This window comes from Lipotes vexillifer, unplaced genomic scaffold (genome assembly GCF_000442215.2).
Source record: "Lipotes vexillifer unplaced genomic scaffold, Lipotes_vexillifer_v1.1 scaffold1824, whole genome shotgun sequence".
NCBI classification, from domain to species: Eukaryota; Metazoa; Chordata; class Mammalia; order Artiodactyla; family Lipotidae; genus Lipotes; species Lipotes vexillifer.
In genome coordinates, this window is record NW_006789288.1 from 1,008,034 (window position 1) to 1,031,482 (window position 23,449).

General features: G+C 46.8%; 1 protein-coding gene across 1 annotated transcript in view; it reads left to right on the forward strand.

Annotated features, from left to right (window-relative positions):
* Positions 1-23,449, forward strand: part of EVC2 (EvC ciliary complex subunit 2) — a 145,743-nt gene that overhangs the window by 118,013 nt on the left and 4,281 nt on the right. Inside the window, exons 17-20 of the mRNA XM_007462462.1 lie at positions 589-816; positions 10,218-10,435; positions 13,162-13,249; positions 21,768-21,964. Of these exons, the coding sequence (XP_007462524.1) occupies positions 589-816; positions 10,218-10,435; positions 13,162-13,249; positions 21,768-21,964 (731 nt within the window). The remainder of the gene's footprint in view (positions 1-588; positions 817-10,217; positions 10,436-13,161; positions 13,250-21,767; positions 21,965-23,449) is intronic.

A 23,449-nucleotide genomic window follows, 5' to 3' on the forward strand; every position in this document is an offset into this window, starting at 1 on the left:
CTCCTTGGGAACCAGAGACGCAAAGGACAAGTAGGAGATTTTCAGGAGGACAAAGATGAGGGATGTTTGAATCATAGCGAAGAGCTCGGGTGATAGACACAGAGAGCATATGGTGTGCAAGGCCCTGAACTGTCGGGAGTAATGGAAGTCCCACATATGTGGGTGGAGGTGGCAGAACAGAACAGATCTTTCCAGCTGTACCTTAGCTGGGATCGGGGAGGGAGAGCCTTAGGGGCTGTGTTAGGAAGACTGAATTTTCATCCTTCAAGATGGGAGGCTTGAAGGATTTTGCCCTGGAGAGCAACACAGTTCGATTTACCTCCGAGAGTGATAAATATGGAATGAACAGCTGGACTCTGAAAGCCCCACAGCATCTTTATAAGCAGAGAGGCCCTTGCTGTCTTGAACTGCGCACTGAGATTCCAATGCTGCTGCCTTGTAACTACTTGAGACCTTCAGAATCCCGAATCGATGACTGGCTGCCTGGCTGCATGAATATAAATACACCGTGCTTTTGTAAGCCGCGTGCTCTGTCCTCCGCCGTCCCTCCACTTACTGCTCTCTGGTTCTCTGGCTGGCCCCTCCCAGGTCCGAGGAGAGTTGCTTCGCGAGAGGGTACAGCAGCTGGAGGCCCAGGAGGGACGCTTTGCCGAGTCCCTCGTCTCCCTGCAGTTCCAGAAGGCGACCAGGATGGCCAAGACCCTGTGGGCGTACACTGCTCTCCTGACCATTCAGGACCTGCTCCTGGAGGAGCTGAGTGCGTCAGAGACCCTGACCAAGTCAGCCTGCACGCAGATCCTGGAGTCGCACAGTCCGGTGAGTGACAGACCTGGGGAGGAAGGCGCGGGGGCCGCACCACATACCTTGGTGTTTCATTCTGGTGGCCACCTCCACTTCTCCCACCATTAGGTGGGTGGTCTGCTGTCCTGTGTCCACTGCAGCGTCCTGGAGAGGGTTGAGTGAGGAAACTTACATGGGAGCATGGTGCACCCTTGCAGCCCAAGGCTGCTCTATTTCATTGCCTCCAAGGAAGCAAACCTTTTGAATTTTAACATTTTTAAAATCTGGGAAACTGGGATGCCTCTTGCAGCCAACAGCAGTATTGTATCTTTCATACTACTATGAAAAATAGCCGTGTAGCTTTCAATGAATGGCGCCTTAGATGCTATGAAATAACGATTATTTTTTATTTTCAAAATTCTAATTATTCCTACATGCTGCATTTTTTTCAAGGCGTGAGAGGTATACTCGTAAAACAAAAGCTACTGACGTAATGGTTTTGAGGACTAATTTTAGTCCCTGTGTGTATAATTTTAGAATTTCATGTATTATTATAATAGTTACTTATAGTGAGGAAAGGGAACTCACATTTATCGAGTGTCACGTGTGTGGCAGGCAAGCATTTAATGAGCTGTGAAATGGGTGTACTCTCATTTAAGCATTAACAATTCATTACTTAATTGTGCGTCTTAAGATGATCATTTAAGCATGATTATTAATAAGTTATGATTTTATGCTGCTTTGCAGTTACGCGCTTTGTCAGACATTATGCCAATTAATCATCGAGCCATGCATGAAGTCGGTACCTTTTCTGTGCTCAATTCTCAAGTAAAGAAATGAGATTCGGGGGGTTCCCTGGTGGCGCAGTGGTTGAGAGTCTGCCTGCCGATGCAGGGGACACGGGTTCGTGCCCCGGTCCGGGAAGATCCCACATGCCGCGGAGCGGCTGGGCCCGTGAGCCATGGCCGCTGAGCCTGCACATCTGGAGCCTGTGCTCCGCAACGGGAGAGGCCGCAACGGGAGAGGCCACAACGGTGAGAGGCCCACAAACCGCAAAAAAAAACAAAAACAAAAGAAATGAGATTCGGGCAGGTGGCAGGTCAAGTTCTTTCTGAGGTCCACAGAGCTAATGAGTGACAGGAGCCAGAAATGTATCCCCTTCTGACTTCAGACACCTGGGTCACATTCATGGACTGGTTGATCTTGCTAATGGGGGTTCCCATCATTTCTTTACAGAAGTCATAAATAACATGAGACCCTGAAGAGTCCAAGCTATTTTTCCAGCAAACATAGTGCACCCTGCACTGTGACACCTGTTTGTAGGGATAGGAAAGAAGGGGAAGCTTTGTGGATATCCCAGCACAAAACATCCAAACGCTGGGTAAATAAAAATAAACATACTTTTTTTTTTTTGTGCGGTACGCAGGCCTCTCACTGTTGTGGCCTCTCCCGTTGCGGAGCACAGCCTCTGGATGCGCAGGCTCAGCGGCCATGGCTTACGGGCCCAGCTGCTCCGCAGCATGTGGGATCTTCCCGGACCGGGGCACCAACCCGTGTCCCCTGCAACGGCAGGCGGACTCCCAACCACTGCGCCACCAGGGAAGCCCAAACATACTTTTTAATGCTTTGTGAGTTCGCAAGAGAATGAGGAAAATCCCCAAGGGCTAAGGATAGCCTGGAGAAGCTGAACTCATAGAGGGAGGTAGAAGCAAATCCAGAGGCTGAAATCTAGGGGCAAAGGGTGAAACCCAGAGCGCCCAGGGATAGGGGATTAATTTGAAGGACTCGGAGATGGGGCTGTGGGATGTCCTGAGGAGACAGAATGCCCAGTGAGGTGGGAGGAGAAAGCCACCTGTGGTCAAAGGAGCCACCAGGGTAACCTGTCCATCTTCAGCCCTGCTGGTGGCCTGGGTGGGGGGTGGGCGGGGGAGGGGTGTGAGTCTCCTCTGAATTTGTCATCAAAGGCTTCTGGTAATGTGATGAAGGAATCCAAAAATACTTTAGCCATTCAGTCCGGAAATCTCCAAGGTGATAAATTAAATTTAAATAGGTCCAGGTGGGATGCCTGCCCTGGTGCATGGCTAAAGCTAAGGCAGATCCTCTCCAGAGGAAAATATTCTCAGTCTGGGCACCTCAGGATTCCTACAGGTTCAGCCAAATATGAGTTCTCAACTAAAATTTAAAGAGTCACTGAACACATAAAGACGCAAGACAAGAGGACCTGTATATAAGAGAAACAAAACACCAGCAGATTAAAATCCCCAAGGACTTTAGATGTCTGAATTATCAGTATAGAATATAAAATAATGATTTATGAAATTATTAAAAAAGTTAAAGATAATTCCAAAATGATTTAGAAGTTTCATTCACCCAGAGAGCAGAGAGATTCTCAACTTGCATATATGTAGTAAAAGACCCAAAACAACAAGAAGAAAAATTGACCAAACAACAGGGAGAAATTGATAGATCTCTCATCATGGTGGGAACTTTCAGCACACCTCCATCATGGTGGGAACTTTCAGCATCACCTACAATGATCAACTGATCATTGATCAAATGAAACACCAGTGAAGATACAGATGAACTGAATCACACATTTAACAACCTGTATTTAATGTACACATGCAAAATCTCACAGCTAATGGTTGATGAACATACGTTTTTCTTCAGCACATATTAGAACAGTTAAAAAGTAATTGACCAAAAAAAAAAAAAAAAAAAGTAATTGACCATGCATTACCCTGTTGACCACCTTTTTGAAAAAGGGCAATCAAGTTTAAATCCGTTTTTTTAAGAGGTTAAAACTTCCATACTTTGGAAGTTTTAAACATACTTCTTAATAATTCATGGATCAAAGAAATCAAATTTTCAAAGAAATGGAAATTTTCATATCAAAAGTATGGACATTTTCAAATCAAAGAAATGGAAATTTTAAAATTCAAAGAACAGAAAAATAATGTAGATACGACGTATCTAACTGCTTTTTTTTCTCTCTAAAAAATCAGTTGTTAGAGAGAAATTTATGCCCTAAACTTATATTGGAAAAGAAGAAAGGCTCGCAATTGAAATCATATAAAAAGTTAGGGGGGGCTTCCCTGGTGGCACAGTCGCTGAGAGTCCACCTGCCGATGCAGGGGACACGGGTTCGTGCCCCAGTCCGGGAAGATCCCACATGCTGCGGAGCGGCTGGGCCTGTGAGCCATGGCCGCTGAGCCTGCGCGTCCGGAGCCTGTGCTCCGCAACGGGAGAGGCCACAACAGGGAGAGGCCCGCGTACCGCAAAAAAAACCCCAAAAAACAAAAAACAAAACAAAACAGAAAGTTAGGGGGATAACAACCACAAATGAACCTGTAGAAAGTAGAGGGAAGGAAGAGAGCATAAATAAAATTAAAAACAAAACTACAGTAGAGAGAATCAATAAAGTGAAATGTTGAATTTTTTGAAAAAAGTCTAATAAATATACAAATATCCAGAAAGACTGACCAGTTAAAAAAGAGATAAGGGACAAGTAATATCAGAAGTATGAAAATCAACATAACAATAGATGCCCTAGAGTTTTAAAAAATAAGAGAATTCTATGAACAATAATTTCATGTAGATGACTTTAGACATTGCAATGAAACGGAAAATTTTCTAAAAAGTTGTAGCCCGCCAAAATTGGCTCAACTAGAAAAAAATTCTGTATAGTTCTATTACCATGAAAGAAATTGATTCAATAGTTTTGAAATCTTCTGACACACATGCAAAGATATCTTACCTTGATAGTTTTACAGGCGAGCTCCACCAAACCCTAAGGTAGCAAGTTTTTCCAATCTCATATAAGGCTTATTTCTGATGCTAAAAAAAATAGGGAATATTCCTCATTTCATGAAGCTCAGATAACCTTGACACCAAAACCAGACATGAATAGTACGAGAAAGAACAATTACAGTTGTCTTACTTTGAGCATAGATGTACGATTCATAAACAAAACATTGACCTAATCCAGCCATCTGTAAAAAGGATTTAATACAGCATGACCAGACTGAGTTTTTCTCAGGAATGTAAGGTTGGTTTAACATTAAAACATTCATGTACAAAATTCATTAGATTAACAGATTAAAGAAATGACTCCTATGATCATTTCAGTCTATACAGAACAAGTATTTTATTGAATTCAGCACCCATCCAACTTAAGACTCCTTAGCAAATTAATAGTAGGAGGAAATACCTGCAGGATGTTTACCCAAAACCCACAGTAAGTATCGCCGCCGGGTGATTGGCATGGAGGTGGCCATTGCCAGGAATTATAGGTGAAGCAGATGAGGCCTTCAGAGGAAGGGCAGGTCCAAGGTCATGTATCAAACAAATTAGGAACAAAATAAGACACTCGGAACCTCTGGCTTTCAGTTCCCAGTTCATCTCTTCATCGTAAATGCTCTGAGAAGCACCTCAGTTAAGCCCTAAGACACCTAATGGCCCTTTCCACTTGCAACGACCCTCATTCCCATTAGTAATTGGGCAGCACAACACTTACATTTTCAATTTTATCTTAAAGCCCTTTTGAGTAACATCAAAGCTTTCTTATTCTCAAGTGTGTTTAGAATAGAAGAGTTAATGTGTCCTGAATTGGAAGCAACTGATGATAAATCAGAGGATGCTGCATTCTTAAATTCCTGGTAAAGCGATGGATACGATGCCGGGTTTTTTTGGAGTGAAGATTTGCATTTGGAGGGAAGACAAATCTGTCATTTTGCTCCTGGTATTAGACTTTCATTCTGCAATCTGATCATTCTGGGAAAACCACTTTCCCATTCGGAACGGGCTTTTAAGCTGTTTCACATTCAGGAGAATTTTTAAAAGCATGAAATGAAATGCTTTGGAAGCAATGACTCCTAAGAAAACTGTATCAAGTTCCCCTCACTTGATGAAAGATTTAGACTCATTTTGTGAAACTGGGACGTAGGCAAAGGCATAATTGAATCATGGGCAAATGTAAATGGGATGGACTTACTCATACAGATAATGTGACCCCAGACTAACTGTACCCACTGTATTTGCATTTCAGTTTAAGCGACTGCATATCCACTTTTCCAAGCCTGGACTGGACGTCTTTCTCTTCTCCCCTCTGCCTTACTGCCCACTTGCTGCCAGTCACCCAGTCTGTCGATCCTGCCTGAATTTTCTCACTTCTGACCTTTGCCGCCCAGCTTCACTCTTCAGACAAATCTGAAAACCAAAAATCACACCAAGAGTAGCTTGCACTCATTGAGCTCTCGTTAAGTCCAGGGCATCGTGTTAAGTGTGTAAACTTTCTGTCAACCCCAGGATGCTTTTATTCCCATTCTGGAGTTGAGGCTTAGGACGGTTAACGCATCTCACCAGGGTCCCACAGCTGGAAAGCAGAGCCCACACCTCCTGCCTGCAAAGCCTGGCTCCTGTCCTGACATTGATTTCCACCCGCCTTCCTCTCTCCCTCTGCAGTCTCCTCCACACTGCAGCCAGAGGAGGCTTTCCGAAAAATAAAAATGATCAGTGGCAGCCCCATTCCCAGCTCGGCTCCTGTCCTGACATTGATTTCCCCCCGCCTTCCTCTCTCCCTCTGCAGTCTCCTCCACACTGCAGCCAGAGGAGGCTTTCCGAAAAATAAAAATGATCAGTGGCAGCCCCATTCCCAGCTCCATATTTTAATATTTATCCTTCACCCCTCCCTCCCTCAGACTCTGCGTTTTAGCCCCTGGACCTTGCAGCTTCCTGAACACTTGAGACGCATTCAGGCCTCCATTCCTTGGAAGGACCTCTGCCTAGAATGCTTCTGCTGCCCACCTGCAAACTCCCGTCCATATTCTTAGACAAGCCGAATGTTGCCTCCTCCGTGAAGCCATCCATGATTCCCTTGGACAGAGTTGGTCTCTCCCAGCTCTGTACTCAAATAACTCTCCATCACGATTCCCAGAGACGGGCTGTTACCGGTCACTGTTACTGTGTTTGAACAACGGTCTCCCACACTAGACCGTGAGTTTCCAGAGTCTAGGGGCCATGTCTCATTCACCCCAACATCCCTCGTGCCCAATAAAAGGCCTGGAACTGTCTCTCTATCTGCCTGTCTGTCTGTCTTCATCATCATCATCATCATTTGTCCATCTGTCCAACCATCCATTCATTCGAAAGTTGCCTACATAATGCTTTCCAGAGACAATGGAAGCGAGAGATGGGGCCCAGAGTCAGAGAAACTTAAAATCACTCCTCTCTTGGGTTCTTGGGACTTCAGATTTCCTTACGCTGTCTGCACCTGAGCTACCTTATCGATAAAATGGGACTACCTTGTCCCATTTTGTGAAGATTAAATAAATCTGTTTTGTGGAGATTAAATAAATTAATTCACGTAAAGATAGCGTGAATCAAATCTAGCGCAAGGGGGGCATTCGGTATGTGCTAATTGCTGTTATTATTACTAATAGGAAGATAATGCTGATTACTGTGACTCCTTCCACAAGCCAGGTGCCTGCTTCCTGCTGGGGAGAAAGATGAACAAGACAGTCCCAGAGTCCCTACCTGAGCATCTAAACTCTAGTGAAGAGAGCAGGCATTAAGGAAGACAGTTCTAGAACCGAATCTTGGATTCCGGTTGTGCTAAGTGGCAGGGGTTTGGGGGAGAACTGACCTCTGGGAGAACCTCCCATCAGCATCTTAGAACCTGCAGGATACCAGGTTCCCACCTTGTTTCCTGTTCCTAACCAGGGCTAACCCCGTCTCGGAAAACCAAAGTGTGACTCGCCAGCTCTCTGTGCTCTGCCTGTTTTGGGGACACTGGCAAGCATGGGTCTGTCCTTTCCTTCCCCACACTGTGGGCTGGGGGCTGGCACCTCAGTGGAAGTCTGGTCCATGACCAGGCTCCGGGCATGCTGACAGGACACGCTGCGGGAAACTCATTAGTGCTGTTGGAAATGCTGTGTTTGGTTACGTTTCCAATTTGGGACGCAGCAACGAGAAGGATGGTCATAATTGGAAATCTCAGTGTGATGGTAGCCCACGCTCAGAGCATTCCAAAGCTTCCACGGCCCTGAAGGTACAACCCCCGCACTCTCCACACTACGATTTCAGTTTACCTCTCTGCCATTTTCTCTTCTGCCTTGGTTTCTGAGCCTCTGGGGGACTTTGAGACCCTTCTGAGCATTTGATGCAAGCTTTGGCCCCTCTGCAGACAGGCAGACGGTTTTGCACAAAATTTAGGAGGACCAAGGGCCACCTATGATGACACCTATCCAAGGCCTCTTACAATTAAGCCCCATCCTCACTCCACCCCACATAGAACACTGGCCAGTTGGTGAATAATAGGTTCGGTGTGTCTGCATTTTACAAGGCTTGGGACCTTCCTGCCTACCCTCTCTTACCCATCTAAGCAGGCTGTGGACAGTCTCTTGTACCCAGATTCTCTGACTCTGGTGGCCTCAGAATGCAGATTTCTTCTGTTCGGCCAGTGAGAGACAGTATAGCCTGGGGGTTAAGGACACAAACCCTGGAGTCACCTGGCCTGGCCCCGTATTCTGGTTCTGCCACTTAAGAATTGCATGACCTGGAAAATTACTTTGTCTCCCTGCCTCAGTTGCATCATTTGTAACAGGGAAAATAAGTATATATTCCTTACAGTTGTTATAAGGATTCAATGAGATGAATAAACACAGAGCACTCAGAGTGGGTCAGGCTTGACCTGCGTACTGTCAGTGTTAGGTGTCCATGGTTGCTGGTCCAGCACAGCTTTCGCCATGTAGGATACTTGCTGATAACCCATGTGTTTTAACTTTTTTTTTTTTTGCGGTACGCGGGCCTCTCACTGCTGTGGCCTCTCCCGTTGCGGAGCACAGGCTCCGGACGCACAGGCTCAGCGGCCATGGCCCACGGGCGCAGCCGTTCCGCGGCACGCGGGATCCCCCCAGACCGGGGCACGAACCTGCGTCCCCCACGTCGGCAGGCGGACTCCCAACCACTGCGCCACCAGGGAAGCCCAACCCATATGTTTTAGAAACAGGTGGGAGCTGCCAGGCAGCTGCTATGTGCTGCAGGTGGGGGGATGGAAGTGCAGCCCTGCCCCCGAGGAGCTCACACTCTAGCAGAAAGTGGAGCATTGTCCTAATCTGCTCGTGCTGCTGTACCCAAATACCATAGACTGCAGGGCTTAAATAACAGACATTTATTTTCTCATAGTTTTGGAGACTGGGAAGTCTAAGATCAAAGTGCCGGCTGATTCTGTTTCTGTTGAGAAGAATCTTTCCTGGCTTGCAGATGGCTGCCTTCTCACTGTGTCCTCACATGGCAGAGAGAGGGAGCTCTGGTCTCTTCCTCGTTCTATAAGGGGACTAATCCCATCTTGGGGGCCCCATCCTTGTAACTTTATCTAAACCTAATTACCCCCAAAGGCCACACCTCCAAGCCCCATTCCACTGGGGATTAGGGATTCAGCATGTGGATTTTGAGGGACCACAAATATTCATTCAGTCTGTAACGGAAAATACGAGGGATGGTGAGTGGACAGTTGAGGAGGGGGAGTCTGCATCTCCCAGGGGACTTAGGGAGCCAGTAGTAAGTACCTGACAATTAGCTTTTGTGATTGTAATATAAGTGCCTGACATTCAGCTTTTGATTGTCGAGGCATCCGTTTCAAAGACATCGTCTGAAAATAAACAGGTTACCAACTAAACAACCAGATAAAAGCCGGGCTGCCCCACCCATGAATTTCCGTTTTTTGGAAAGCTCTGGTTGACTTACATACCTGACCTCTTGAGTGACCCTGCTTTGCCCTCCCTGCACCTTAATTCCTGCTCTTATGATTTAAGTTCACCAACGAAGAGTGAACCAGTGAAACACTAGGCACCCCACCCTTGACATCTGAAAGGCAGAGCCCCAGGGCCATGTTCTCTCTCTCTTTGCGACCCTGCTGTGTGGCCTGGGTGTGCCACGTACCCTCCAGGGCTTGTGAGTAATAAACCTTGTTTTTGCAAGGTCCTTGATGGTTGCTGCTGAGGTTGAGCCTTGCGATCATAAGAACCACAAGGGCCGGTTCAACCTTGACATCAGCCCATCAGGAAAATGTCTGTGGGCACTGCTCCAGGCAATGTGGACCCCCAGGCATCTCCAGCTAGTACCGTCACAGTCCACAGGCTGAGACCAACACAGAACAGAGCCCTTTCCTGAGGAGGTTCTTCTAAAGCCAGTCCTTGAAAGAAGACTCAGAGTTGGCCAGGCTAACGGGGAAAGGCCCTGCAGGTGGGTGTACAGTGTGTGCAAAGGCACGGAGGTGTGAGAGACCCAGATGCAGTCTCGTCGTGCTGTTTGGCACGGCCAGATCCGGGAGGCAGCAAGAGGAGGTGGTGCCAGGCTTGCAGCGCCGTGCCAAGCAGGGCGGATTTTATCCTGCGGTCCACCTGCCTTGGGCTCATCACCTGCCCCTCTGTGTGCAGGAGCTCCAGGAGCTGGAGAGGAAGCTGGAGGACCAGCTGGCGCACCAGGAGGCGGCCCAGCTGCAGCGGGCCCTGGAGAGTCGGCAGCAGTGGGCAGGTGAGGGGCCTGGGCTTCTGCACGAGCCGGAGGAGGAGACAGATTCTGAAAGGCAGGTTTCGGCTGTCCTGCGACGGGCCCTGAGCAAGGGTCAGAAGTTACTGGAGCGTCACCAGCAGAGGTGAGCCAAGGGCCCAAAGGCAGTGTGTAGGCTCAGTCCCCGCAGGCCAGGGGGGCACCTGGCCTCTCAGACTCAGCGGGATAAGGCCCACCTGGGCTGTCGTGCTGCCGTCTGAGAGGTCCTCCCAGCACTCCGGCGCGAGCTGCTAACTTCGGAACAGACTTCTTCCCTGACATCTTTTTATACTTCATTTTTTGAGTCTTTTAATATTTAATTTCTATTGAATATTTAATATTGAGGTTTTACTGAAGGTAATATTTTTCAGCTTTTTATTTTGAAATAATTATAGACTCACAAGAAGTTGAAAAAAATAGTGCAGAGTTTCCATGGCCCGTCACCCAGCTTCCCCCAATGGCAACATCTCACAGGATAACGACACATTATCCAGACCAGGAACTGACATTGGCATGATGCAATGAATACAGGCCTTACTCAGGCCTCACCATAAACGTAATATTTATATCCTGCTTTTGTAAAATTATAAAACAGACAGAACCCCCGGTCTTCTTTTTTGTTGTTGTTTTTTGCATTCTTTTTCGATTAATTAGACAATTAGCCTTTGCCCATGGCATTAAGAACTGTTGAAAAAATTCTTTTTTCCCTTACAGAGTCTAGGTATTTTATTTTATTTTTGAGTTACAATTAACATACAAGATTATATTAGTTTCAGGTGTACAACATAGTGATTCAATATTTTTATACATTATGAAATGATCACTGCAGTAAAACCAGTTACCATCCATCACCGTACAAAGTTGTTACAGTATTACTGACTATATTCCCTATGTGTCTATTACATCCCCATAACTTACTTATTTTATAGTTGGAAGTTTGTATCTCTCAATCCCCTTCACCTATTTTGACTTTCCTCCCACCCCCCTTCCCCCCAACTCAACCCAGCAACCACCAGTTTGTTCTCTGTAGCCATGAGTCCGTTTCTGTCTTGTTTGTTCGTTTGTTTTGTTTTTTACATTCCATATATATAAGTGAAACCATACGGTATTTGTTTGTCTCTGTCTGACTTATTTCACCTAGCATTATACCCTCCAGGTCTATCCATGTTGCTCCAAATGCAAGATTTCATCCTTTTTTACAGCTGAATAATATTCCATTGTGTATATATACCACATCTACTTTGTCCATTCATCTATGGATGGACACTTAGGTTGCTTCCATATCTTAGCTATTGTAAATAGTGTTGCAGTGAACATAGAGGTACATGTATCTTCTGGAAAACATAATTTTTAACAGCTTCATAATTTTCCATTGTGAGTATAATGTTGACATGTGAAGGACAGGGTAAAAACTATATATACAGCATGATTTCATTTTTGAAAACTTACACACAAATTAACTGAAGCAAATAGGCCAAATTGTAATAGATGTGATTTCTGTGTGGTGAGATTACAGGTTATTTTAATGTATTTGATTACGCCTTTCTGTGTAAACACAACATCAAAGTGCAGTTCTGTTTTCCATTGAAATAATTGCATGAAAGACTGAATCTGTTTGATCAGAGGAAAATGCTCAGAGATGTTGACTTTATTTAGACTTGATTTAGGATTTTAGTAATGTATTCCATGCTTCATGGCGGAAAATGCTGATGATCCAGCTTTTGGTATGAATTGTACCTGCAGATTGGGTTTGGATTGTATTAACCATCAGGAATGCAGGATGGATAACCCGAGATGCCAACTTTGATTGGCTGAGGGATAGGCTGGGAGGACCTCCTTGTGGGGAAGTCAAGAAGCCTGATAGAGACCTCGTGTGATAAGGTGCCACCCAGCCCCTGTGGTCAGAGTCAGGTCCATCCTTGGGAGATGGTTCTGGGCCCGCTTCAACACAAGGTCACATGGTAATTGAAGACTCCAGATCTTGGTGTTCTTGAGCACAAGCATGACAACTAATACTGAGAGTTTTCAACTTAGGATCACGGTTGGAGGTCAGAGGGAATGAAAAGTGCCCACCGAACTGAGCAGGCATCTTGAGGCCGAAAAACAAGGCAGGCAGCTCCATATAACCAATGGATCTGTTTATCTAGGGTAACATACTCACAAGGTGGGATCAAGCAGACAATAATCCAGAAGGCTTCACAGCTGCATTCCGCACCACCAAGGGGCCATTGGGACAATTTTATAGTTAACCTAAGGTATGGGGATAGGTGCTTGGAAATAGGACGTGCATTCCTAAGTCAAGATTTATGAACGGGTAACTAGTCTCGTGGGTGCCAGGAATACTTCAGGGAAGGTTTTCATCCTTGTTTGGGGACTAACAAAGCATAGAGGCTACCTGGTCCTAATGATTATTAAACAATATCTGTTAACTACAAAGCCCTTGATGACAGAGAAGTGATTCACTGCACAGTCCTAGGTGGGTCAGCAGAAGGACAGGAGAGACTGTAAGGGCCCAAGATGGCATCAGTTATGCTAATAGCCATGCAGATCACAGATTGCCCTGCAAAGCCACAGAAAAGTCTCCATATGGCTCCCACAAAACTTCTTGCTTCGAGGAGCTCCCCATCCTGGTGAGCCCTCCCTGATACATTATTTGCAAGGTAATCTAGCTGAAAACCAGCAAGCTTCTCTGGCCACCTCTTTGGATGGATTTTTTTTTTTTTTTTAATCATGCTGATTAGATTTGTGACCCCTTGTTATTTAAATAACTAGGATTTAAATAACTAGCTTTATAACAAAACTGGACTCATATAGATTTTGTTTTCACTCTAGTTTGAGAGAGGAGCAAGAGAACAGTGTCATGCTTGAAGATTTGCTGGAGAATATGGAGACGGACACCTTTGTGACCCTGTACAGCCAGGTGAGGACAAGTTTGCCATGTCCTGGGTCCATCCCTTGCCAGCTCGTCACTTCACCCTTTTCTCAGAGTCCACGTTTCCTCACCCTCAGGATGGGGATGATAACACGAACCTTGGGAGCTGCCAAGCAGATCTGTGAAAAGCCCTGGCCCAGGGCCAGCACAGAGAGGACGTTTGATCGGGGGTCACGGCAGCAACAATGACAATCGTAATCATTGCCCTGGTCAGTTTCTGTAATTAGGCAGGCACCCAAACCTCCTTCCTCTCAGTCTTAAGTAAGTTTAATATATGCAGAGTAGGTTCCACCAGGAACAAAGTTGGTCACTGAAATCTGGACCATATAAGGAGTCCAATGAGATTGCACCCCGCATTTCAACTTTTCTGTGTTGAGACTGGGTGATCTGCCTCATTCTTGGCCACAGCTGCAGCTCTCAACAGCCTTCCCAAGACAGAGCCCGGAGGCTATGTGCATGCAGCCATATGTAGAGTTACTTACGTAAGTGTGCTACTAGTTGTGTTTTATGTGCATCTAAAGATGGGCTTCCTGATTTCTGTGAGTTTCAGCAAACGTGATTTGTGACAGTGGCTTATGCCGATCACAAGCCGTCGGGAGGTAGGTGTCGCAGCCCTTGCTTCAGTTCAGTGAGGTCATAGACCTGTTCTCTGATTCTTGCCACCTCTCCTTCTTGGAGTTCCAGCCACCGTGTCTGCATTCAGGTCAAGAAGGTAAAGGTAGAACACAGTCACCCTGCTGTCTTTTCTTTCCAAGAAAGTACATTCCCCCAAGTCCCTGAAGTAAATTTTACTCACGTCCTGAGGAGACCCAGCCCGTGGATCCCCGGCCACGAGGGAGGCTGCAAACCAACACCTCTTCCTCAACCTCCAAAGACAGACAGCCAGGAGAAAGGGTGGGGACACTTTCAGGTGTCCAGCCAGCAGAATTGGCCACAGCTGTCCACAGGCACACGCAGCCTCCCACTTGTATTAGTTTCCTACTGCTGCTGTAACAAATTACCACCAACTTAGTGGCTTAACAGACCACAAATCTTCTAGTTCTGTAGGTCAGAAGTCCCACATGGGTTTAGCCAGACAAAACCAGTGTCGGCAGGTTTGTACTCCTTCTAAGGCTCTGGGGAGAATCTGTTTCCTACTCATTCAAGTAATTGGCAGAATTTGGTTCATTGCGGTTGTAGGACTGAGGTCCCCACTTCCTTGCTGGCTGTCAGCTGAGGGCTGTTCCCAGCTTTCAGAGGCACCTGCATTTCTTAGCCCATGGATCCCTTCCTTCATCTTTAAAGCCAACAAATTGCATCTCTCGGATGCCTCTTCCATTGTCATCACATCTCTCTATGACCTACCACAGCGAGAAAAGGTCTCTGCTTCTAAGGACCCATGCGATGATGAGGTTGGAACCACCTGCATAATCTAGGATAATCTCAGTTTGTGATCCTTAAGCTTAATTATAAAGTCCCTTTGCCATGTAAGATGACATATTCACAGGTTCTGAGACTGAGGTGTGGACATCTTAGAAGCCATTATTCTGGCAATTGCACTGCACAGGAAGCCAAGGTTATGTGTCAAGGTCAGTGGTGAGTCTAACATGCTCCTTCCTCTTTGACATGAGAGCTGACCTGGGCTTTCTAGATATTTACAACAAGAGAGGAGCACCCACCCATGGCAGGACCCAGGAGAGTACTTGCCACTCATCTTACCGACAGGCAGTTCTATCATCACCCCCTTACAGACAGGTCTTCCAGAGGGGAGATTATTGCCCAATTCACACTGAGGAGCCAGGTGCAGCTCAGAATGGAACCCACATTCTTCCTATCCCACATCTTTCAGCCTGAGCTCCAAAGTCGGGTGGGGGAGGGAGCAGAAGTATCTAGAACACCTGCTGTGCACTATCATCCCAGGCGCTCATATCTCTTATTCATTTAATCCTTGCAGAAAGCTGGGAAATGGGGACTATCTTCTCCATTTTTCAAATAGAGGAACCATGCCCAGACTGGTGGTGTGAGGGCTCCAGGGCTCACTGCCGCTCCTTGGAGCTCAGGATTCAGCCTGGGGTAGGTGACTACACAGGGTGTGCTCTTTCTGCTCAGTTTCCCTCAGAGCACATGATGCCCCTGGCCTGGGTCTCTGGGGGAACTGAGCCATCTCCACACTCACTCTGATTGCCCACCCCGCCCCTTTCTTCTTTGTAACTAAGAGAATTGACAGACGGCCAACGTGTCACATGTGGAATTTCATCCAGATTCATTTCTGATTTGTTGGCTCTTTTAAACTGTGAACTCTGCTAAAGAATTGGCCCTATGGTCAGGGGGTGGTTTTTCTCTGCCCCCAACCCTGTGCCTTGTAGAGTCCCCTCAGCAAAGTCTACTCAACTGATTTGTTTCTTTTCCAGCCCCTGTGTATTAGTGAGGATTTTTCAGAGAGACGGAACCACAAAGACTTGGTGGGGAGAGAAGGAGAGAGAGATTTACTTTAAGGAATTAGCTCATGTGATTATGGAGACTGGCAAGTCCAAATAGGCTGGCAGGATAGGCCACCAGGCTGGAGACCCAGGGAAGAGCTGATGTTACAGTTCAAGTCCAAAGGCCCACTACTGGCAGAATTCCCTGTGGCTCAGAGGTCAGTCTTTTTTCTGTTTGGGCCTTCACCTGCTTAGATGGGGCCCACCCACATCAAAGCGATCTGCTTTAAGTCCACTGACTTAAACGTTAATCTCATCCAAAAGCCCCTTCAAAGAACTATCCAGAATGATGTTTGTCCAAATATCTTGACACTGTGGCCCAGACAAGATGACCTGTAAAGTTAACCATGACTCCCTGTTTAGAGGCCTCCTGTATTTCACCTGTTTCTTCTCTGTACCAGGCGAGATGATAACAAGGGAGGCCCAGGTCTCCCTCCCTGTCTCCCTGTTCTTCCTCCTACTCTTTCTAGTTACTCCTCCTCCCCTCCTTCTCCTCGTTTTTCTTCTTCTTTCTCTTGTGATCTCTCTGTCTCTGTCTCTATCTCTCTCTTCTGTTTTATTTCCTCATGATTACACTGCCTTAGGGACAGCATAGTTTGAATTCCCAAATTTGCATGAAGGATAGTTTCCGCACGAGCACCCATGTTTTCATGTTTATGCAACTTTGCCAACTCCTTTTTTGCATATTTATGACAATATCAAAATAACACTCTCGAATGCCTGCTCTGTGCTAGACACATCACACATCATCCCAGTTCATGCTCACCATTGCTCTGGGGACCCTGGCAGTGGGAAGAGCCTCCCCAGGGCACCGCTGCAAAGCCATCAGCCCTTCTGTGATGGTGATGACACAAACAGCAGTTGATATCAGCCCAGCGTTGAGGAGAGGCATGGAGAGGATCATCACCTGACAGATGAAGAAACTGAGGGTCAGAGAGGTGATGTAACTTAGCCGGGGTCCCATAGCCAGTCAGTGAGGGCTGGTTTAAAATCAGGGTTTTTTTTCCTTTTAAAGGCTCTACTCATTCCATTTCATGCTACTGCACAATTCCCTTTAAAGCAAAGTATTTCCTAATTGCTTCATGAATAAAACAGGAAGGGGGTGCTCATTTAAAAATGAATGGTACTAACCCCACAAGGCAGGAAGTTTCCCTGTGCTGTGGGGAGAGGCTGGGACCCCATCTGTGGTCCTCACTGAGCTCGCCTCCTTTCTCCCCCGGGGCCCCAGCATGACTGCAGCCACTGTAGACAACAGAGTGGCATTCTTTTCTAACCACATAAAGGATGACTTAGATTCAGCTTAAGATCTTCTAAACAGGCTTTGTTCTTGAATAATATCGACTGTGCTCCTAGTAAGTGGCAAGTGCTATCCTAGGCACTGGGATTTTAGCAGCAAACAAAACAGATAAAGCCCATGCTCTCAGGAGCTGATATTCTAGTGGGGAGAGCAGGCAATTAACAAAATAAATACATAAACCAAATAGTATTTTATGTGGATTATGATCTCATTTTTATAGTCATGTCCATCCATCCATCTGGCCATCACTCCATCTGTCTATCCATCCATCCATTCACTTGTCCATTTGTCTACCCGTCCATCCATCCACCCATCTATCCATCAGTCCATCTGTCTGTCCATCCATCCATCCACCCACCCACCATGCATCCATCCATCTATCCATCTGTCCATTTGGCCACTCATCCATCTATCCACCTAACCACCCATTCATCCATCCACCCACTATCCATCATCCATCTGTCCATCTGTATACCCATCCATCCTCCATCCCTCCATTCATCTACTTATGTATATGCCTGAAAATATTCCTGGAATGTGGTTTGCCTAACGGTACTGATAACTATTTCTGGATAGTGGCATTTGGAATAATTACTTGAACATTTTTGTGCTTTTCTACATTGTTTGATTCCTTAAAATTAGCAGTATTTCTTAAAAATCAAGGCAAGGATGAAATATGCCAAGATACAGCCAAACAATGGAAATCCATGCCAGGTCCAGTGGTGGCGAATCAGAACAGGAGAGAGGGACAGGCAGGGCCTGCTGTTAAGCCTGGTCTTTCTGCGTGAACAGCCGGTCCCCACATTGCTTTGTGATTCATTTCAGTCTCTAGAAGTGACCCACACAGATGCTTTTTGTGTCACCACCTTCAGGAAGACTTGACCCTGTTAACTGACCTGTGTTAAGGATTATTTTGTTGATCAGAAAGCTTCAGAGCTGGGAGAGCCATGGCAGTGGGCCAGTGGGTCCCCTTATTCACCAGTGGGGATCCCAGTGATGAAGGGTTACTCCTCTGCCTCAGGAATAAGTGAATCTACAGGGTGTTGATGGAGTTTATCCTTCATTTGTTCGACCCACGTCTGTTGATGTGTTTCTCTGTGCTAGGAACCGGGTTAAATGCTAGAGGTAGAGAGGCATATGATGCTGACCCCATCCTAAAACCTCACAGCAGAGACACATGAGAAATTGGACAATTGAATTTTATACAAGAATTGGACAGAAGAGAGTTGATTAAAACCAGATAAAAGCAGAGGAGAGGCATCTGTCCCAGAATGTGGGGTCAGGAAAGGCTTCCAGAAGCCCAACACTGGTGTAGAAACCAAAAGAATGAGTTGAGGAGAGCCAGACAGACAGCACTTTGGGGAAGAGTGTACTATAGGCAGAAGGAAGCACATGGGTCGCGAGGAAAGAGCTTGGTATTTATAATAACACTTTTCCCCATCACTGCACTGAAAGCATTGGTCAAAGTAGTAAGCAGCCCCATGTTTCCAAATCCAGTGGTCAAGTCCATTTCTTTGTCTTTCTTGACCTCTCTGTGGCACTTGATCCACAGCCCTTTTCTTGAATATGTTCCCTCCTTGGCTTCCAAACCCTGGACACCTGTTTCTCTCCCAGCCCTCTGGCTACCTGTGGTCAAGCCCCTATGTTGGATGCATCGTGGCCTTTGGACGTTGGGAGCCTGAGGACTCAGTCGTTGGACCTCATTCCTTCTCATCTACCTTCACTCCCTTGCGGATGTCATCACCACACTGATTACCATCTAATCTTAGCTCCAGACCCCTGCCCTGAACTTGAGACTTGACATCGCCACTAGTGACTTAACCTGTCCGAACAGAACTCCGAGTGACTGACAGTCCCCTGTCCCAGGCTTGCTCCACTCATCTGAGTAAATGACACCAGTTACCCAGCAGCCCAAGTGAAAGATGGTGGAGTCATCCTTTATTCTTATCTTTCAATGAACCTTGTTGGCTCTACCGTCAAAGAGTCTCCCGCGTCCCACCACTTCTCACCACCTCCCCTCCACCACTCTGGCTCACACAGCTACCATCTCTTGCCTGAGATGCCACCCCTCTGCTACCTCACTTGTTGCAGATGGTTCATGGCCCCTGTGTCAACCAAGGTAATCTTTAAAAAACGAGAATCCGCTCATGCCATTCCCACTGCTTAAATTCCTGCAGTGACTCCCCAGCTCACCATGAAGACAAGTCGAAATTCTCCCTACATTGAAAAGGTCCGTATGAGCTGATCCCCCGCCACCTGTCCCAACTTAACTGTTGTCACTCTCCTTCTCACACGGTCCATGCCAGCCACACTGGCCTCCTTCGCTCTCCATGAAACATGCCAAGGATATCCCCACCTCAGGGTCTTCGCCCTTGCCTTCCCTCTGCCTGGAAAACTCTTCCCTTCCATGTGCCCATGGTTCACTTCCTCACTTCGTTCAGGTCCCTGCTCAGATGTCACCTCCTCGGAGAAGCCTTCCCTGACTACCCGTCTCAAATATCAGCCACCCCCGCCCCTCACCCTCTGTCTCTTTATCCTGCCTTGTTTTGCATCCTGGCACGTACACTGCCTGATACGGTGTTTCTCTGTAGGTTTACCATCTATGTCTTTGACCTGACTGTGAGCCTCGTGAAGGCAGAGACTTCGTCTGTGTTACTTACTGCTCTGCCTCCAGTGCCTGGAACAGGGTCTGGCACCCAGTAGGACCCCATCGTGGTGTTGGTTGAATGAATAAGTGTACTAATAATCTGGCACAATGGCCCACCAAACATGTCTAAGTTCTAATTCCCAGAACCTGTGAATATGACCTTCTATGGCAAAGGGGATTTTGCAGATGTGATTAAGGATTTTAGGATGGGGGTGTTATCCTCGAGTATCCCAGTGGGCCCTAAATGTAATCACAGGTGTTCTTACAAGAGGAAAGCAGGAGTCACAGCTTGAAGAGAAGGCCATGTGAGAATGACAGAAGCAGGGATTGGAGGATGAACTTTGAAGGTGGAGGAAGGGGCCATACGCCAAAGAATGCAGGCAGCAGCTGACGCTAGGGAAGGCCAGGGAAGGGATTCTCCCCGGGAGCCTCCAGAAGGAGCCAGCCTGTGTGACCTTGACTTTAGCCCAGTGACACTGATTTCAGACTTCTGGCCTCCAGAACCGTTAAGAGAATAATTGTGTGTTGTTTTAAGCCCAAGTTTGGGGTGATCTGTTACAGCTGCAATAGGAAACTCATATAAATACTGTAACAACAGCAACAACCAACACTCACTGAATGACCTTGATTTGTCAAGCACGGCACTTAGATGTCTTGTAAAGTCAAAATTCTTTTTAGGTGAAGGTAACAGAAATTCATTTCAAACTAGTTTGAGTGTAAACGAAATATATTAATACCCTGGCTGGCCCCTCAAAGAGCAGAGCTGAGCTCTGGGGGCTCAACTGGCAAAGGCCTCTTTGTGGGTCTCTCTCCTTCTCTCTCTCTCTCCCCTGTTTCTTTGTGTCCACTAATAAGCTTATTCACACAGGAAGGGACATGAAAGCTGACAGCCCTGAGCTGATGGCCTTTCAGCATCCGGCTCTCCTGGTTTTGCTGTATAAAGTGCTTATTTTTCCTGGGTTTGCTGTGTAAAATCCCAGGGAAGGTCTCTGGTTGGCCAGGTGGCCAGGCATGCCCACGCTGTTGCTAGGAAAGGGAGTTTGCCTTCTTAACACAGACCAGTTTTACACGTCACAGCTCATTTTGTCCTCACAAAACCTTTTGACATAGGTATTATTGTTACCCCATTTTACAGATGAGGGAGCTGAGGCCCGAAGAGAAATAAAGACACTTCCCAAGGACACACAGTTCTGTGCAGTGGGGCTGGGAGCCAACACAGGTTTGGGGGAGTGCCGAGCCTGCCTGTACTCTCTCTTTCTCCTTTTCAAACCTTTTTCTGAAATACTTTTAGGTTCACAAGAAGTTGCAAAGCTAGTATGGAGAGTTCCAGTGCCCTGATCCCGGTTTCACTGTTTCCCCCCATGGTTGCACCCTAGGACAATATCAAAACCAGAAAGTTGACATGCATATAAAATGCATGTATAGTTCTGTGTCATTTTACCTCATGTAGTTTAGCATGACACCGCATTTAAGATGTCGAACTGTTTGGTCACCACAAAGATCTGTTTGTGCTACGCTTTTATAGTTATATCCATTTCCCCTCCACACCCCTAACCCCGGCCACTAATGCTCTGTTCCCCACCTCTAAATTTTGTCACTTCTGGAATGTTATTCACGTGGAGGTACAGCGGGGCCTGGCTCTTTTTACGCAGCAAAACGCCCTAGGGATCCATCCACTACTTTCCTTTCACTGCAGACTGGTATTCCGTGGCATGGCCATAGCACAGTTTCTTTAACCATCCACTGATTTAGGCACATTTCAGTTGTTTTCAGTCTGTGCTGTTCCCTCTGAGCCCTGTCGCCTCACCGAACATGAGTAGAAGGAGAAATTACTAATGGGCCCAGGCTGCAGCTGTGAAGAGTGAGTGGAGAGTAGTTGGAAGGGATGGATGAAGGCTTGGGGAATGTCATGGCAAGCCAAAGCTGCTGACCAAACAGATTTTTCTTGACAGCTCTGTGACTTTGGGAACATGGTTTCAAGACTGAGGTACTAAAATATTTATCTCCCTGGGACAAAAAGTCCTAAGACTGTGATCCATTAAAATTTGCTGTTCGTCAAGGTTAGAGCCGTGAGGCTCTGAGTCCCTGCGTTCACTCCTCTAGGAGCTGAGACTGGCGTCCTACCTGTCGAAGCTGACGATGCTGCCGGGGAGCACGCTGCGTTGGCTCCTGAGCGTGGCTGTGCCTGCAGCCTTGCAGCCCGAGCTGCTCTCCTTGCTGGATCCCGTGGGCCAGAGGCATCAGGACCACACAGCGGAGAGTGACGGCGGCGGGGTGCAGGCTGACCTGGGCAGGAGGGGGTGAGTACAGGGTGGGAAAACGAGGTCCCTGTAGAGAGAACGGATGGGAGAGGGGAGCGGGACCACGGGGCACAAGCACACCCGCCTTCCCAGGGGAATTTCTTTGCTCAAGAAACAGACAGCATCCAGGAGAGTCGCTATGCATCCTCTGTGTAAGTCATGGCAGACCCAAGTATTTTGTCCACAGCTTCTCTTTTCATCACCAATTCATTTCCCCAGTAGGATCTTAAGAGTATAAGTTGCCTTGGGCTGTAAATATGCCATATATGCATATTTACAGCCCAAGGAATAAATAATAAAGGAAATAAATAAATACAATAAATACATAAAGGAAATACATACATAAAGAAAAAGAAGAAAAAAAATATCCATGGTTCTGTCAGCTGGAGAAAATGGCTGTTAGTGTTTTGCTACCATTCTTCCTCCAGAACATGTTTCCTCTGCTGGGTTTTATGAGTGTGTGCGTTGTGTGTGTGTGTGTGTGTGTGTGTGTGTGTGTGTGTGTGTGTGTGTATAGGAATCCCAGTATATACAACCTTGTGTCGTGCTTTTCAGAACCTTATATCAGAGGCAAGCTTGCTCATTACCTTTCAACTCTTGTCCACGTGCAGACGGCTTTCTAATTATTACACTATTTTGATGCTATTTCTGCTGTTTTTATTAGCAAATTAAAATTCATACTTTTCCCAGTTATTGAAACATCTCCATAGATATTATTTTTAACAGCTGCCTATTATTCCGCTGAGGTGTGTAGCATAGTGTATGTAACTGTTATCCTCTTACTGGACATTTAGTTTGCATTCATTTCTCCTCAATTATGGATAATGCTGCAGAGCTACTTTTTTAGGGTCAAGTTTCAGGTGTGCGTTTGATCAGTTAAGGGTCTTTATAAGTCAGGACATGAAGTGGGGCTGTGGATAAGGTGGGTTTGGGGCAGCCAGTGGTGCCACTTGAGAGGAGAATTTGCTGGGGGTGAGGCTACAAGGAAAGCCACGACCAGACCTGAAAGTGTTGAAGCCCAGGCAGTGAAGCCGAGGTCCTCAACCAGGACCCACAGGAGGCTGGGGATAGGTGTCTCGGAGCCCATGAGTCTTCCAAAATGGCATGATTGTGTGGAAAGGTGTGTATGTACATTATTTTTCCTGACTCGTAAAGGGGGTCCCTGACTCAGCTGAGGGCTAAGAGTAGGGTTAAGGTGAAAGGAAGGATAGGAGGATGGGAACAACAGCTGTTGAGCAGGGGTGGGAGTGCACAGGGGCTGGGACGAGCCTTCCTAGAGTTGGTGAGGCCCACCACGAGGGCCGGATGTGAGTGTGGTCACAGGAGCTGGGGTGTGGGTGGGGCCATGGCTGGGGGGGGGGGGGGGAGAGAGCTGGGTGCGGTCAGAGAGTTGCATGTCTCAGCCTGGTTTCTCTCAGTGCACAGTCAGGCAAGAGCATGAAGATGGCAGATGTCGGTGGTGACGCTGGAGCAGGAATGGGCGGG